Source organism: Columba livia, chromosome 27 (assembly GCF_036013475.1).
Source record: "Columba livia isolate bColLiv1 breed racing homer chromosome 27, bColLiv1.pat.W.v2, whole genome shotgun sequence".
Classification (NCBI taxonomy): domain Eukaryota; kingdom Metazoa; phylum Chordata; class Aves; order Columbiformes; family Columbidae; genus Columba; species Columba livia.
In genome coordinates this window covers 2924040-2942143 of record NC_088628.1, presented here as the reverse complement: position 1 = coordinate 2942143, position 18104 = coordinate 2924040, and the positions used below count along the sequence as shown (strand labels likewise).

General features: G+C 47.3%; 1 protein-coding gene across 9 annotated transcripts in view; it reads left to right on the top strand.

Moving 5' to 3' along the window:
• The window catches only part of KDM4B (lysine demethylase 4B), an 81980-nt gene extending 64913 nt beyond the window's left edge, over window positions 1-17067 (top strand). For 4 of the 9 annotated variants that reach the window (XM_065042611.1, XM_065042612.1, XM_065042610.1 and 1 more), the window contains 9 exons: window positions 964-1186; window positions 3997-4073; window positions 4251-4306; window positions 4765-4873; window positions 9868-10053; window positions 10156-10320; window positions 11016-11135; window positions 13886-13978; window positions 15755-17067. In XM_065042611.1, the coding sequence (XP_064898683.1) occupies window positions 964-1186; window positions 3997-4073; window positions 4251-4306; window positions 4765-4873; window positions 9868-10053; window positions 10156-10320; window positions 11016-11135; window positions 13886-13978; window positions 15755-15937 (1212 nt within the window). In that variant the 3' untranslated portion in view covers window positions 15938-17067. Of the gene's footprint in view, window positions 1-963; window positions 1187-3996; window positions 4074-4250; window positions 4307-4764; window positions 4874-9867; window positions 10321-11015; window positions 11136-13885; window positions 13991-15754 lie in introns of all 9 variants that reach the window. The other 5 variants (XM_065042607.1, XM_065042606.1, XM_065042604.1 and 2 more) reach the window with 3 other exon arrangements.
• The last annotated feature ends 1037 nt before the right edge of the window (window positions 17068-18104 follow it).

Sequence of the window (18104 nt, the reverse complement as noted above, 5' to 3'; positions counted from 1 at the left end):
CCAAAGAAGGCTGTTTGGATTTAGCAGAGGTGCTGGATGAGCCTTTTTTATCTTTCCTGGCTCCTCTGGCTTCCCCGGCTTTCATTTTATTTAACTTTTTAAAGAGCTTTGCACTGCAAACACTATTCCATGCAGAGAAACGGGGCCGTATTGGGCACGCGATCGCTCTTGTTTGAAGGCCGGACTTGTGCATATATGCAAACAAGCAACAAAATAAAAATGTACTGAGTAAGCACATCCATCATTTCTTGGAAACTACCAATATGCTTTGGGATATGTGATGAGCAGAATGGCAGAATTTATCAGATGAATTAGTCATTGTGTATTGATTTGTTCTTGCGTGCTCATCGAGCCAAATCTGCCTTTGTGTGTCCACTAGGAATTCGGGCCTTGGATGCGTGAAATGTGTTGGAAGCTTTTCCTGAGAAAAGCAGAACCCATCTCCCTCTTCAATAAAATCTCTTGATTTATTACGCAGACCAGAAAATATAATATCTGTTCTGATTGCTGGATGTTGCTGCGGAATGGTTGTGCGGAGAGCTGGGTACAGCTGGGCTGTTTCAATCCACTGCTTTTAACTCTGCTACCAGGAACCTTGAAATGTCCTTCAGGGTGAATTCTGGTGGAAAGAGGGAAGGATGCCAAGAGGATGGGAGAGCGGGAGGGCAGGTCTTGCTTTTATTAATAGTTCTTTTCCTTGGCGACTCCAGCTGCAATTTAGGAATTTAGTTTTTTACAGAAGAAAAGCAGGGAAAGCTTCTCATTATTCTAATGCTTCTTGGAGCTTTCAAACTAAATTACAGATCCAGCACGGGCCTAAGGAAGGGAGAGAGGAGCAAAAGGGAGGGCTGGGGGTGCGGATTTAAAGTTCATTATTAGTTTGCATGGGGAGCGCTCTGAGTTCAAAGTGGAAACTGTGACCATGGAAGAGGCGATTCCATCCGACGATATTTTCTCTTTAAGTCCTTGCAGATGGATAAAGAAGCCGTCCCGGCCTTGGGAGGGGAGCCCAGCTCTTTCGTGCACCTTTCCAAGTGCGGACAGAAGACCAAGCCCCTGATCCCCGAGATGTGCTTTACCTCAAGTGGAGAGAACACTGAGCCCCTTCCTTCCAATTCCTACCTTGGGGAGGATGGAACCAGCCCCTTGATATCCTGTGCCAAATGCTGCCTGCAGGTTCATGCTAGTGAGTGTTTTCTTCTTCACCAAAGCCTTTCGGGTACTGAGAAACTTGGAAGTTTCTTTGTACATTGCCTATATTCAAATTGTTGTGCTTGCTGTACCTATCGCTCCCACTTTTTCCCTCTCTGGTCCTAGTATGCGTGTATATTCGAGTCCATCTTGGCAGTCACTGATCTTAAAAACACACACTAATACTCTTTTTACTGGTTGTTTCTTGGCTGATTCTTCCATCTCACAGCAAAGATTCTTTTGTTATCTTTCATTTTTTGGTAATAAAGCAGAAATCACAAAGCTGATCTCACTCTTTTCACTTGCTCAGATATTACTCTGCTGGGTAAGGCTGTATTGTTCTTGTCTGCGGCACAGATTATGGGCTTGTTTCCGAGATATATTTTATTAGCGTCTGTGTTACTGTTTGTAGGAATGGCCCTTGATTACAAAAAGGAACATATGTCTGTTTGTTTCCCTGATAGTCAGGTCTAAAAGAAGATCTGATTAATCCTGGTAGAGTGTACCTTCACCGTCAGTGGTATGACATCTAGTTAACATTTGCGCTCCTGCTTGGAGATGTGACGAATTACTGTTCAGCTCTTTGATCTTGACAGATGGGGAATCTTATTTGACTTGCATCAGCTGGAATTACTTGTGTTGTTCCAGTTGTACGGTCCTCAGGTCACCGTGCAGCTCAGCGGGGCTGTCGCTCGGGGAGAACTAAAACGCAACTCTTATTTCTGTCCTGCGCCAGTCATTACGGTCACTTCTGGCTAATAAGAGCGTGTGATGCAGAGTGTGAGGATGAAGATGGATTTCATGTTCTCTGCAACAGTCAGAACAGAGATGCTGCATCTTGTACATCCATATGTCTTCAGTAGTCACAGAATCCCAGAATGGACTGGGTTGAAAAGCCCTCAGAGCTCATCCAGTCCAACCCTTGGTCCAACTCCAGTCCATTGACTAGATCATGGCACTAAGTGCCATGGCCAATCTCAGTTTCAAAACCTCCAGGGCCGGTGAGTCCAGCACCTCCCTGGGCAGCCATTCCAATCCTGACCACTCTCTCTGCAAAGAATTGCTTTCTCATCTCCAGCCTCAATTTCCCCTGGCAGAGTTGAAGCCCATGGCCCTTTGTCCTATTGCTGATGCCTGGGAGAAGAGCCCAATCCCCACCTGGCTAGAACTGCCCTTCAGGTAGTTCTGGAGAGTGCTGAGCTCAGCTCTAAGCCTCCTCTTCTCCAGACTAAACAAGCCCAGCTCCCTCAGCCTCTCCCCATGGGTCTTGTGTTCCAGTCCCTTCCCCAGTCTTGTTGCTCTTCTCTGGACCCGCTCCAGCACTTCAATCTCTTTCCTGAGCTGAGGGGCCCAGAACTGAACACAACACTCCAGGTGTGGCCTCCCCAATGCAGAGCACAGGGGAAGGATCACTGCCCTTGTCCTGCGGACCACGTCCAGTCTATCAAAATGGTTTCAGTGGCCAAATTGAGGATGGAGGAATGTGGGCAAGGTGATGTTAATCTGCAGTTCTAGAGTGCAGAGAAATTCCCTTTTCTATTCTGGCTGTGCTCTACCCTTGAGGGTAGAGGTTAAATCCAGCCTGATGTGGTCTTCAGCATCTTGTTTCCCGTCGCTGTTTGTACCTCTAGACTGCGATGTCCCTTTGACTTTGCAGAGAATCCGTTTGCTTTCCTGGCACATCATTTGGTTGACGTGGCCGTGTGCTGCAGAACCAGTTGCAGTCTCTTGTCCTTGCTGTGCCGGGTCCTGGCAGCACCGGGGACGCAGGGAGAAGGAGCTTTTGGGAAGGTTTCTGGCCTTTTAAGGCATTGACAAAACCCATATAAAGAGCATACTTTTATTTATCCACTAGGACCTTTGTTACGGGACAGTCTAGTGCTCAGTAAGCGGGAGTTTCTCCCCTCAGATCCCATAGCCCTGCCACCTGTGGTCCTGAGCCAAGAAATCAGTGCTGACATTTCAGCATTTCCCCCTTTTTCGCTCCAGCAGGATTTTCAGCTCAGTTTCCAGATCAGGTTTTTAGACTCAGTTTTCTAGGACAGGCTTGAATCTGCTTTCTCGGCTTGCCGTATGATGAAAAGAGATTTCGGATGTGGAAGACAGCTGTGGATCTATATTATTGACTTTCTTTTGACATCATGTTTATCTGGTTAAGTGGATGATTTTTATAAATCAGGTTATTGTGGCAATCTCAGTGCTTTCTGAAGAACTTCTTTGAATTCAGTAATTTGAGCCTGTCATTCCCACCTGAAACGTTCTGCTCGGCTTTGTTAGAACAGGTAGAGGCCGTGGGATGAGTTTGTGTTATTAGGATGCTGGCTGGCAGTTTGTGATGTATTTCATTCTTGTGTACATCATTTTCAAAACTCCTTCTCTGTCTTTTCCCCATTGGCTTCAGTGGCAAACCTCAGTGCCTTGTTTCCTTTATTTCCTTGTCTTTATAATGGGTATAATACCTACATGCTGCCAAGTATGTAGGAGGGTTTGATGCTTGCATATTGCAAGCTCTGTAAAATCATCTATTTCTAGCACTTCATAGAAAAAGAAATGAGTTTAAATACTGTTAAATATGTGAAATGCATGGATTTAATTACAGTTCTTATAATACCACTTAGCAAAGCCGACTGCTTCGGTGATGCTCGCGTTCCGTGCTCTCCGCTGTTGTGATGTGTGGGTGCATTCCCGCAGCAGCATCATCACAGAACCACAGAATCTGAGTCCGGTTCTTGCCTGGAGGACCAAGCGCTGCTGTTGTCCTCACAAAAAGAAGAAGAAAACTCAAGCTAAGTTGTTTTCTTTCAGGCTGTTACGGAATTCGTCCAGACTTGGTGAATGAAAGCTGGTCTTGCTCACGGTGCTCAGCCAACGCGTGGGCAGCGGTAAGTGTCTGCGCATCAGTGATTAACTGTGGGAATTAATTAGATAGAGAGGTGGGTGGTGGGGAGGGTCCAGTTTGCCTTTGCATCCCAGATGTGGTGTAACCATTAATTTTTGGGCAAGGCGGGCAGGCTCGCGGAGCTTTTTGGGCCAGTTCTGAAGGTGTTTTGTTCCCCCAGGAGTGTTGCCTGTGCAATCTCAGGGGAGGAGCTCTGCAGATGACCACGGACGGGCGGTAAGCGATGGTTTTCAACATCCTGTCCTTCCATACTGCATTTAATGCTATAGTGTCGTGAATTTGGTCTTGGCGCTCAGGGTAGCGGCTACTTTTGGCATTAGAGACATAACTGCTACTCACTGTATTAGAAGAACCGTGTTCTCTTATGCTCTGCCCCAGGTTTTTCAGTAGCGGGGGTAATGCGACTCCGAACACTGTTAAATTTGGTTTATTCTCAGAGAAAAGTATTTTCAGGGAGTGTTTAGTATCATGCAAGATAAGAAGGTTGATCCCAATTGTTCCAGAGACATTTACCTTGTACAACAGTGATTAACAATCAGTCGGTAACATTGCCACAGCTGCCCGACCACCATAAATATACCTCGATAGCGAGGGAGTCAGAGAAATGTTAACTGGCCTCTTGCGTATTTAATTCAAATAACGGTAGACTGATTTCTCTCTTGCTTTTTTCCCAGGTGGGTCCATATAATCTGTGCGATCGCTGTCCCCGAGGCCCGTTTTCTCAATGTGATAGAGCGTCATCCTGTGGACATCAGTGCTATTCCGGAGCAGAGATGGAAACTGGTGGGTGCCTTGTACCTGTAGAGAGAGTGCAAACAAGAGCCAGAAAAATAAGGCTTTAAGCAGACAGGAAAACATTGCGTGGGATCATAAAGTAGCTGAGACTAGAGGTGATGTTCTTGCTCTTATTGCCAACACACGTACCAGGAGGAACAGGCTGTTATTTCCAGATCTGCTGGTGCTTTCCAGGAGTTTCTCTTCCCCTGGGACTCTCTCCCACCTCTGGGTCAGGGCTCAACTACCTGAAAGCTTCATTTATTGGAAGTACCGCACAGCGAGAGTGCAAAGGGCCGCGGTAGCTAGAAAGAACCTGGTATGTTACTGACTTGTTAATCTGTAATCTGGTTCATCTCTCTTTACAACATTTCTCTTTTTCTATCAAGAAATCTCTTGCAGTAATTAATAATCATTCTTTGTGACTGTGACTGCAAGGCGCAACTGCAAAGGATTTAACACAAGTCCAGCTCCAACTTGTTATTTAGTGGTGTAGCCTTATCTGAGGGATTAGTAATGGATGATTCATTAGCTCAGAGCAATTAATCTTAATGTTAGTTAATGCCCCATCACTGCAGTGCGTTATTGCAAAATAAATGGTGCTTTTGCTGCTTTTTTCGTGCAGAAGTCAGCTGGGTGACAGTGGGAGTGCGGTGCGGGGGAAGGTGACGCAGCAGCGATACATTAGTTAACGGTGATGTGTTCGTTAACCGCGCGGCTGTTTAGTGCAGGCAGCCCGGCCTGGGCCTGGCTGAGAGATGAGGAGGAATCTCTGTCTGCTTCCAGAGTTATTTCTCTGTTGTGCAAATGGGTTTTGTACACAAATGTGGATGTAAAAAGCATTCATTATTCAGGTGGAGTGATGGAGCGGTGTGATGCGAGAGCGATAAATCTTGCAGCAGTGGTTCTTTATGGATCGTCTGACATTTCCAGCAAGCATCCTCTTCATTACCAGCACTTGTAACGATGAACTGAAAATCCTTTTACACAAGACTCACTTGTATTGCCTAATGGAGCCTCACAAGACTTAATTCTTTAACTCTTCTGTGACTGCCTCACAATCCTATAGAGCCAGGGCAGTATTAAAACACGTAAAACTGTTGCTTCATTTTGCTCCGAAGCGTTGGCTGTTCTGCACAGACCTACTGCACATTTCTGTGTCGTTCCCCAATTAAAGCTTCTCAGTGGTGTTGATTTCTGCAGGGTTGTGTTCCATTCACACCTCGTGTTTTCTTCGTGTCCCGGGAAAGGCAGAGAATTTCCATGTGAAATACCTTGTCTAATGATGTGATTCCTTATGTTGAAGTGAGCAAGAGCTTGGTTTTTAGCCCAGTTCTTGGCAAAGCCTGGCTTTAAGGGCACTGCTTGGAAAGCGATGACCCTGTGGCAGGGCCTGTTGGCTGCGCTGGGCAGCGTTAGACACAGGTTCAGATTATTTTCTGTTGATTTTTTAAATATATTTGTATTTTTAAGTTACTGGGAGATGCCAAGGTATCAGGGCATTGCGGTGATCTGTCCAAAGCCATCTCCTGCTTTCTGAGCGTGTACCCTTTCAAGCACAAGTCCATTTGTGGCTTTGCATCATTTTAAAGAATGCAGCTTGCGTGCTCCCTGATTGATGGCGTATTACGGGCCTGCACGCGTAAATTATTTATGACGTGGAAATTTGGAATAATTAGCTGTCATTCCTCGGTGGAGTAAATGAATTGCAGTGTTCATCATGCAGGAGACAGCCCATTTCTTACTCTCGCTGTGACCCCACGCTCCGCCGTGCGTTCATTCTGGAGATTTTTCTCCTGTGCTTTAGAAATTCTCTCTCCTTGCTCCCTCCCCTCCCATAGAAAATGTCGTTAAATCCCCATGTGCCGCTGTCCTCCGGCACCGCTGCTTCTGTCCACCCGTCTCCCACATCTAGATTTTCACTCTTCCCACCGTCTTCCACATTTCAGTCTCACTGTAGCTCAGTTTTCTTTATCCTTTGATCATGTTTGCTTGGACTCCGCTCGGGCACAGTCCAGTTGAGGCCTGGATCCAGTGCAGAGCCTCAGGGGTCAGTGCTGGGGCCGGTGTTATTCAATATATTCATCAATGATTTGGACAAGGGAATAGAGTGACTGTCACAAGTTTGCTGGTGACACCGAGCTGGGAGGAGTGGTGACACTGGAAGCTGTGCTGCCATCAGAGACCTGGACAGGCTGGAGAGCTGGGCAGGGAAAATGTAATGAAATAGAACAAGGGCAAGTGTAGAGTCTTGAATCTGGGCAGGAACATCCCTAGGTTCCAGTGTAAGTTGGGAATGACCTATTAGAGAGCAGCGTAGGGGAAGGGACCTGGGGGTCCTGGGGACAGCAGGGTGAGCATGAGCCAGCACTGGGCCCTTGTGGCCAGGAAGCCAATGGGACCTGGGGTGGGTTAGAAGGGGGTGGTCAGTAGGTCAGAGAGGTTCTCCTGCCCCTCTGCTCTGCCCTGGGGAGACCACACCTGGAATCTTGTGTCCAGTTGTGGCCCCTCAGTTCCAGCAGGACAGGGAACTGCTGCAGAGAGTCCAGCGCAGCCACCAAGATGCTGGAGGGAGTGGAGCATCTCCCGTGTGAGGAAAGGCTGAGGGAGCTGGGGCTCTGGAGCTGGACAAGAGGAGACTGAGGGGGGACTCATTCCTGGGGATCAATATGGAAAGGGGGAGTGTCAGGAGGATGGAGCCAGGCTCTTCTGGTGACAACCAGTGACAGGACAAGGGGCAATGGGTTCAAACTGGAACACAGGAGGTTCCACTGAAATATGAGAAGAAACTTGTTGGGGGTGAGGGTGGCAGAGCCTGGCCCAGGCTGCCCAGGGGGTTGTGGAGTCTCCTTCTGTGCAGACATTCCAACCCGCCTGGACACCTTCCTGTGTAACCTCATCTGGGTGTTCCTGCTCCATGGGGGGATTGCACTGGATGAGCTTTCCAGGGCCCTTCAACCCCTCACATTCTGGGATTCTGTGAGTATTCCATTGTTGTAGCTCCTTCTCCTGTCACAAGGTGCTTCCTTTGCTGCTGGGCTGTTGTTGGGCTCACACTGAGCCTTGGAAGAGCCCCGTTCACGTCAATAAAAGCAGATTCGTGATAGCGCAGGGTTAGCGCTCCCTGGAGAGACACTATTGAGCACACCGCGGATCAGCGGCGGCCCTGCCAGCGGCAGAATTACCTATCGACACTTTAATAATGAGATCTCGTTGCTCTTAGCGCCCGCTCCTGCTGCGCACTTTGCTGTGCTGCTTATCTGCCTTTGGAACATGGGTTACGAGCGATAAAGGCACAGCTTATTAAATCCTGAAAAAAACCCAGGTTCTGGCAACACTAAGGCCTTGGCTTTGAATTTCCTGGCTTTTGTTAGTTGAAGTAAAAAGGCCAAATTAATCTTTGGTGTAAACATCCTGGCTTGAGTTAGTTCGCAGGAATTATTCGATATGGATGTGGGGCAGATCCCGTCAGGGAGGGCTGATGCTGCACCGAGATTGCCAGGAATGCATCTCCCTTTTTCTTTTGCATGTTTTGCTTTCAAGGGAAAGAGAAATACTCTTTGGAGAAGGAACGGCCTTTTGTTTGGCTTGGCGGTGTGTTGTGGCTCTCGGCTCTGACAACACAAATATAACATTGAAATTTGACAATTCTTATTTTGCATTTACTGGCTGGTTTGTAATATGATACCACTCCTTATATTTTTTGAGGATGAACTTTTAAGTCAGATCTAGCAGCAGAGTGAATTTGTACTTCTGGGCGTTGTATTGGCTTATTGTGTGATCTCAGGCAGCTCACGCTACGTTTCTAATCCCACGGGATGTTGTAATTCATATGGATCTAAAATTTAGGTCACGCATTCGGGAATGTTGCAGCGTTTCAGCAGGAGTTTAATGGGAGTGAGGTAACAGGAGGGCACGAAAGGGGAAGAAAGGCTCTGTTTAATACTGGATGCTGCAGAGAATCACAGAATCACAGAGTGTCAGGGGTTGGAAGGGCCCTCGAAAGCTCATCCAGTGCAATCCCTCTGCCAGCACTGACCCCTGAGGCTCTGCACTGGATCCAGGCCTCAACTGGACTGTGCCCCATTGACCACGACTCTCTGGCTTCTTCCCTTCAGCCAGTTCACAGTCACCTCACTCCCCGCTCATCCAGACCACACTCCCTCAGTTCAGTGTGAGGATGATGTGGGAGACTGTGTAAATGCCTCACTCAAGTCAAGGGAGATCACATCCACTGCTCTGCCATCATCCACCCATCTTGTTATGTCCTCATAAAAGTCAATGAGGTTGGTCAAGCACGACTTCCCCTTGGTGAATCCATGTTGACTGCCCCTAATGACCCTCTTATCCCTGATATGCCTTGAGATGGCACCAAGGAGAAGTCGTTCCATCGGTTTCCCAGGGACAGAGGTGAGGCTGACCAGTCTAGAGTTCCCTGGGTCTTCCTTCTTGCCCTTTTTGAAGACTGCAGTGACATTTGCTCTCCTCCAGTCCTCAGGCACCTCTCCTGTTTCCCAAGACTTGGCAAAGATGATGGAGAGCGGTCCAGCAATGACCTCAGCCAGCTCCCTCAGCACCTGTGGGTGCATCCCATCTGGACCCGTGGATTGATGGTTGTCCAGATTGCCTACCTGCTCCCTAACCCAGTCCTCAGCAACCCAGCCAAACTCCTACGTGTACCGTCCGCACAGTCTCCAGTTGAATTTAAGTCTGTGTTACTGGCCAGCGAGCTCATGAATTACTGCTGAATGTTGTCATGTTTGAGGGAATGCTGAGTTAGCATCTGCTCTAGTTTCTTTTGGTTTTGAGTGAGTCTAGGCAGGTGTTTATAGGCGATTCTGGAAGTGTTGGATGTGACCTCGCAGCAGGAAACGTCCCTGGTTTTGGCCACAGCTTTTGTGCCGTAGACACTAATATAGAGACTTCCCCACCATGCCAGGTAACAGGGTGCCCTGCGGTGCGGTAAAGCTGCTGTTGACCCTCTGCCCTGTGTTCCCTTCCAGAAATGCGTGTACTGTCGGAAGCGGATGAAGCGGGTGTCGGGCGCCTGCATCCAGTGCTCGGACGAGCTCTGTTCCACGTCCTTCCACGTCACCTGCGCGCACGCGGCCGGCGTCCCCATGGAGCCCGACGACTGGCCCTACGTCGTGTCCATCACCTGCTTCAAACACAAAGCCGCTAACCAGAATGTACGCTTGGGGGTTTGGCTTTTGTTGCCTTTTTATTTTGTGGTTTTGACGCAGCTTTTATGGTTGCAAAGAGCAAATTGTTCCATTTTCTCTGCAATGCAGGTGCCGTTTCGAAGAGAGGTGACCCTTGGACAGACTGTGATCACAAAGAACCGGAATGGACTCTACTACCGATGTAAAGTGATTGGCATGACAACACAGACTTTCTATGAAGTGAACTTTGATGATGGTTCATACAGCGACAACGTTTACCCAGAAAGCATTATTGTAAGGAGCTCTGTTACCATTATAGACGAGTACAAACCGTAATGTGTGCATTCCTCTTCTGTGCGCTTTGGGCTGGAACAACAAAGTAAAACTTAAAGTTGCTGCTTGCATAGAAAAATTCACACTGCTTTTCATTACTATTGTTTATGACATAACCTCATCTCACTTTTGTTTGTTCCTCTGTGAAGATGTGACTTTGCCACACGCGGATGGCTTAACAGCAAGCAATCTTTGGTTTAACTTGCATCCTATTTATTTTATGGTTGAATAATCTTTTTCAACTGACAAGTGTGATTCATGGGGGAAGCAGATTGTCTGTAAGTGCTTGTGGTTCAAAACAGGGAATTCACTTAATAGCGGGAAGGTCTAGAAGAGGCTGACTCGTGCATTCCTTTCCTCATCGCGCCTTCGATTCGCTGTGTGACACAGCGCAGGTCACTCCGCTTGGTTGCGTCGATGCAGGAGATCTGATGTTTGGGGATTTATAAGGAGAAATTTCCCAGACCTGAGTTCTGTCCCCAGAAGGAGCTGCAGGTCTCTGTTATTCCTGCTCTCTCACTTGGTAATAGTTTCATTTGAGATGACCGCAATTAATCACAAGTGCAGAAACTTTCTTATACTTAATGATAGTGTTATGTAGCAACTTGAGCAGTGATTTGAAGGCCGAGGTCTGACCTCTTTCCCTGTGTCTCCAGAGCAGAGACTGCATCCAGCTGGGGCCCCCTCCGGAGGGAGAGCTGGTCCAGCTGCAGTGGACGGATGGAATTGTCTACAAGGCCAAGTTTATTGCAGCCCAGATCAGTCACATTTACCAGGTGAGTGTGGGAGGGCACCTGTATGCTGATTATTACGCAAATAATGTGGCTCACTGGTGCTGAACACTTGGTCTGGTCTTGAAAGGGGAATTTCCTTTCTGAAATGAACACTGCTGGTAGTCTAAAGAGAAATATATTAAAATAGGATCAGGGTAAAGATTTCCATGGTAGAGTGGATGTATGGATAGACATACATCTAGACTGTATCTGCTTTTAAGATATAGAATGAATTTGCCCTTTTCCTTGTGGCTCAGAGCTGACTGAGCTCACAAGTGACCCACCTGAACCACTCTCTGCTCTGGACGAGCTGAGCTGGTGGGCCGGAGCTTCCCAGGGCTCAGATCTACAAAATCACAACTTTCCTCCACACTTTTAGTGGAAAAAAGGGAAAGAATTGGTCAGGAGATGACTGCGAGGGGAGGAACAATCCTCTGGTCACGGGGAGGGACTTTGTGGAGCGGCAGCAGCGTGTGGGAATAACATCTTGCTCTTGTGTGAGGGACTGGAAACCTTCAGTTTCCCCTGGCCAAAAGGCAAAGAAAATCTCCTATCTTGTATTTGTTTTAAATGGGGTTCTTGTTTCTGTCCTTTCTACACTGGAGTGTTTGTGACCAGCACAATAACCCACCTTGTGGGTGAACAGGCTTTTGCGTGTGTGTAATGGATGTTAATTGCCTCAGAGAGGATGCGATCTGAGGTGACCCTGCTTGTGAATAACGACAATAGATAGTTCCATAAAGATCTATTGTTATGCATGCTTTCCAGTTTAATCACAGCGGAGGAAATTGTCATTGATTTCTCGAAGGTACAATCATTTGAAACAGGCTATTCCAGCAATAGCGCCAGACGACAGAGAAATATGCATGAGGAGTCTGTGTTGTTCAAATCACGCAGTTACCTCCAAGTAAAGCTCTTCCCGTGGGGAGAACAGCCTGAATTTCCACATGGGTTCCCTATGCAGATACTTTTTCAGTACTTATGGTACTTTTATCTGTGTTGGAACAGATAAAAGAGACAGTTTAGTTACGAAATAAGTGTGTTTGTTGGAAGACAGCATGGATTAGCTTTTGCATTTTAAGCTTATTTTGCAACAGCTCCCTGGTTCACATCCCTAAGTCTATAATTGCTGTGCTAAAATTAGATGTTTATCTGTTTTTAAAAATTGGGCCCAAACGACTGTCTTACAACCCTGTGTGCTCTGATGTGTGGCCATCACGGGTCTGAGCCCTGTCAGTGATTCGGAACTTCAGTAACCAAAATCCAGCTGCTCTCAGGTCCGGAGCTCAGCTGATTGGAGGCAGCTCGGTGGGTCCCAATTAAGCGAAATCTTCAAGGTACAGAGAAGCCTTTTTTTGGGGTTCTTCTTCTCTCAATCGGGCACTTTTGTTCTTGAGAGGCCCGGCAGCCCTTGCGAGAGCAGCTGACGTGAGTGGGCATTACAGGTGAGGGCGATCACACCCCCGCCCCTTGCCTTGAAAAAGCCTCCGGGAGGGCAGCGGCGCAGCGCTGCCCACCAGGTGCTGGAAGGGCCATCGGGTTGTGACGGGGGCGAGCAGCACCCACGCTGTGCTGCAGCAGCGGTGTGGTGACTCGTGCACTCGTAGAGGTTGTCACCTTTTGCTAGTTGGACTCTCTCACCTATTGCCACTGTCTCGTACTGTTGCCGACTGTGGTCTCGACCAGAAAGAGAGCTTGTCTGAAGAAGACTGTAGCAACTCAGACTGTCTGCCCTGAGCCGTGGCTGTTCAGGTTTCTGGCTGCAGGGAGTGCCAGAGCCTGCTGCTGCCGGGTGACGATGGCAGCATCCCAGCTGTGTGAGGGGTGAGCAGGTGCAAAGTCTGCTCTACATGGTTGCAAAGCTTAAGGAGGAGATTGAGATGCTGAGGACCATCAGGGAGGGTGACAAGGAAATGGACTGGTGGAGTAACTCCCTGGTGTGCCACTCAGAGAGTCTCCAGGGGGATACAGGCTGCCCAGGGGGGTTGTGGAGTCTCCTTCTGTGCAGACATTCCAACCCGCCTGGACACCTTCCTGTGTAACCTCATCTGGGTGTTCCTGCTCCATGGGGGGATTGCACTGGATGAGCTTTCCAGGGTCCTTCAACCCCTGACACTCTGGGATTCTGTGATTCTGTGTTTGTGATAGTTCAAGGTGTAACTGGTTTAACTGGTGAGCTGCAGGACCTGAGCAGCTCAGGAGAGATCAGAGCACAGACACTTTCTTCTGAATTTGTCCAGTCAGAACCCAACATCCCATATTAAGCTGTGGTTTATGTCCTTCTGCATTATCCAGAAAAGCCTAATAAGTCTGAAGCAAAGAAACTGAGGATGTCTTAAACTTTTAATAGTTTTAACATTTTTATGTGCACGTTTCCATGAATAAACATTCCTGTAACATCTGTTGCATAATTCATGATACAATCAGTGCTTGGCGGAAAAGGTTTGATGTGAGGAGTTGACACCATTTTTTGTATCTGGCTGACTGTTTCTGCTTGTTAAAATACAAATACATTTTAGTAGCTGGAGATGTTTCCTTATGACACGAGAAAATGCTTTGTTTAAGATGAAAGAAATCCTTATTACCATATTGGTCTGAATACAGGATTGCCTTTTAGAAGTGAAAAGCGTCTTTTTTTCAGGCTTTTTGGGTTCAGCATCCTCAAAACAGTTTGGCAGAATCCGGGAATGGGCAGTTCAGGTACCGTAAATGTAGAGGCCGAGTTCTTATTTCATCCTCTGCCTCCTCCGCAGGTCGAGTTTGAAGATGGTTCCCAACTCATGGTGAAGCGTGGGGATATATATACCTTGGAGGAAGAGCTTCCCAAGAGAGTGAAGTCTCGCCTGGTGGGTATCGAGGTAACAGAAACAGGCTGCGCTTTGCAGTATTCACATTTTTTAGCATATTGTTTAAACGTTAGGTGAATGCAACCCACAGTTTCTGTGGCTGTAAAACCTCTTGTCATTCACAAAGTATGTCGAGTAGAAGGAATCCTTGATGTGAACGCTTGAGAAGCGTTTAAATTCTTTTCCCTTTCGCACGTTCCGATACAATTTTTGTGTTCTCTGGCTAAAAGATGATGTTCACATCATTTTAAACCATAGGAGTGTAGTTATATGGACTGCCGTTCTATCTGAATATTGCGTTTCATTAGAAGTGGGGTGAACTGAGTGGGTGAGTGGGTGCTGCAGAACTGATGAACAACATGGGACAAACCCCCGTTTCTCCCCTAACAGGAGATTTAGAACGTAGCTCTTACCTATAAAGCTCTTAATCCAAAAGATCAGTCTGTCTTTAACTGTATGCAATGGATTTATTTCGCCTAGAAAATATGAAGGATTTATTTCATAGCTCGTTTAGTCCCAGACTTGCTGGGTGTTTTCAAACGTGGTGCTTTAACCTTTAAACACATCTCATTTAAACCAACGATGCGACTGGTTTCTAGGCAAACGGAGAACATAAAGTTTTCTTCTTCATTCTAAATGTCACGTCAGGCACTGCAAGACAGGGATGCATCCCCAAAGTTAACGTGCCATGAGCTTCTGGGCTTCTGTCCCCTATAGAGACACAAAGAGGATGGTCCCCCCTTCCCTTGAGACTCAGGGAATTGCTGGTTTGGGTTAATGTGGCGATTCACTGACCCGGTGAATCCGCCGCCACCAGCAGGAGTGTGAGACGCACATCGTCAAAATGACCCATGACAGGAAACGTTTGTGTGCTTATGCATGAAATCTCCAAGGGTTTTCCCCCAAATACCCCTTGTAAAATGCTTTCTGCAGTGTCGCTCTGGATGGCATCTTCGTCTTGTTTGAGGCTGTAAGACCTCACGGCATAAATTTGAGAGGTTAATAATGATTTACCTCGTTATCCTTGAAGGACTTCTGGTGGCAAGGAGGCACCCTGGAATTCATTTCTAGGATGTGCTCAATATTCCAGTTTATTTCAGCCATCTAATAATAAAAACAGTGTATTTGAGCCCTGAAAAGCAGCGTTTGGAAAGAAACACGTTCCCCGCAGTGGAGACATCAGGGTTTGTAGCAGTTCCAGAGGAAGGCAGGCGAGCTGGAAGGTGAATAAAAGCTAAAGGCTTTTCTCCTGTACTTTCTGCTGCCAGAAGCGTCAGACGATGCTCTGACAGTGACGCTCTGATGTCGAACAGCAGAACAAAAGAACAGAACGATAGGAGATGATAATTTCTACCAAGAAACGCATCTCATTGAGAGCGTAAGAGCAGGACGAGCAGAAGCGATTGTTCAAACAGCGATCCCTAAACGCTTTCTTTGGGTCTTTTATTAAAGACGTCAGGGAAGCCCCAATTCCCTTTGTGCTTTCCATTATGAACGAATAACCCGAAGAGGCAGAGGACAGGAGCAGAAAGAGAACGGGCAAGGCAGGAGCTGAAGTGAAAGATTCTGAAACAGAAAGAAGGCAACTCGAGGGTTTCTCTTTCCAGTTGGGTTGTGGTTTTTGATTGCAGCTGCGTGCTTTGCATGTGTCGGAGTTTGCTTTCTCTCCAGAAACGCTCCAAGCAAGCGGTGCCCTTGCTGTCCCCGCTGTTGTGCCGACGTTGCACCCACGTCTCTCCCGCTCCTCTAACGCTTGTACTTTCCTGTCTCCCGCAGTCCCTCAGCACCGCGGCCCCTCAGGAAGATGTATTTTCGGGAGATGAAGTGAGAGCCAAACGTCCCCGGCTGGGGAATTCAAGAAATCCCGAAGAATACGGACAAAACCCCGATTACTTGGCCTTTATGGAGAGCCTCTTGCAGACACAGTACCAGCCTGGAACTCAGAGCAACATGTTTTAACTAGGATTAATTAAAAATAAAATTAAATTAACCCTTTTCAAGCCTGCGGAAAAAATAAGGAGGGAACTGTGGACTAGAAGACCAGCCTTGTGCAATAGCTGTGAATTTCTTTCGTCTACTCTTGGTTTCAGTGCACAAAGTCCCGTCTGGCTGCGCTACCTCCACTTGGCCAGGAACACAGAGCTTGAAAACCTTCCGACAGCATTTTCCATGGAGAATTTGGGAGAGTTTGTCCTAACGGGGCTTTGTGACCGGCTCCTTTTTGTGAGGCTTGGAAAGGGTTAAAATTGAACACAGTGACTTTTTCAAATATGTCAAACTTTTGTCTTTCAAGGTGCTATTACATTGACTACTGAAGCAGCCTTCGGAATGGTGTTTTCTGTACATAGACATCACCTTTGTGAAGTTTTCTATAAATGAGCATTATTAAAAAAAAAAAACAAGCAAACAAAACCAGGAAAACAAAAGTTTCCACAAAACATTTTTCTAGCTGATGGCTTTAAAAGCAGAAAAGAAACAAAATCCTCCTCCCTCACCCCAACTGAGATGTGACTGATGTGACCATGGGGAGAGCAAGAGCCCATGTCCTGGAGAGCTCCGGGTTCTTTTTTTTTGTAAAGAAACACTATTTGCTTTGTAAACTGGGGAAAATGGGACAAACGTTTCACAGCCGGGATATTTCTTACCGTTAGTTCTCTGCAAGACTCGCGATCCACGTTGCGTTTCTGCCTTGGCACCAGGAAGGGACTCCGGGCAGAACCGGCAGGTTGGGTCATTCTCGTCATCTTCCCTCCCCACCTTTGCCATCACCGTTGCTTTCTAGTTCCAGCCAGCATGGCTTTCCGTTCGATACGCCAGTTCGAGTTTTGGCAAGTGTTTTGTTGCCGCTTCTTGTGTTAATTCCTTTTGGAGCCATCCCTTCCCAGTGCGGCGGAGCACCGGGGATCGCTCCGCTAGGCATGTCCCCCATAGGAACCTGTTTCTTTTCTTTGTCTCCTTATTTTTATTTGATTTTATTTTATTGAGTTGTGCCCCTTACAGTTGTGAGAATCATTCCATGACAGAAGCCTGGGAGGTGTTTGTATGTTTGTTTGTTTTCTTTTATCTTATTAAAGAAGAAATTCCCCAAACATCTTTGATTGTTGTGACATCCTTTACCTAAACCCAGACTGAGATACTCCTGGGGAACTGGACCGCAAGTGCTTTGCTCGACTCGTTCGCTGTGAATTGAACAAGCGTTGAAGGTAAAACCCAAATCCTCCATTAGCGAGTGGGCAGCTCCCGCTCGAACGCTTGAAAACCACCTCTGGTTGTGGAGCAGTTTTGTACCAGAGCCTGGTCCCCAACCCCGCTAAGTCACTGGAAAGTCTTCCTCTCTCCTTAGAGAAGCTCAGGCAGGTCAGAAGGCGGCACCGTTAACGCGGCGTTGGGACGGGGACGTGGACCCGCGGGGCCGTCGCACCACGCGCCCCGGCGCTGGGGGCTCGCAGAGCTGCCCGGAGCGATCCTTACCGCCTCTTTCCCTCAAATTTACTGCGCAGAAAGAGACAATGTTCTTCATTTGGTTTTGAAACCCCTCTGCAAGGCGGTCATTCTGCCGAGAGGTTTTTAAGCAGCGCTGGAGCTGCATCTTTAAGGGAATAAGTGGGGAGGATTTGTGGGCCGGCAGATGGTAATTAGCATCTTAAGGGACTCAACGGGTATTAAACTGTCCCAGTGAAAGAGCGGAGATAGAATAACGCATTTTTCTTAGGTTTTTGTCCTCCCTTGGAAGAACTGGAGTTCCCTTGATTTCTTCTGCCTCCGCTCTGGGTTCTTTTCTGTGCGCGCTTGTAATGGGGTTTTATTTCGGGGTTTTTGACGTTTTCAAGAGATGTCTCCGAGAATAAAAACAAACCGAGTCTAATAAAAGTTTTAAAAACCGACAAGGTTCCTAAAAGCCTGGGTTGTCACTCCTACATCTCCTGGCTGTTACGACACTGAAAACTTGCTTGTGTAAAAGAGCAGTTGGAAGAGAATTGAAACAGCAGAGGAGTTTTTGGAGGCGGGAGGGGAAGGGTGGGCTGAGCGATGGGGAGTTTCCTCTGCACGTTCAAGTCCTGACTGAAATGGCACTGCTACTGTGTTCATATGTAATACCTTTCAAAAATCCTATTGATATTGTAAA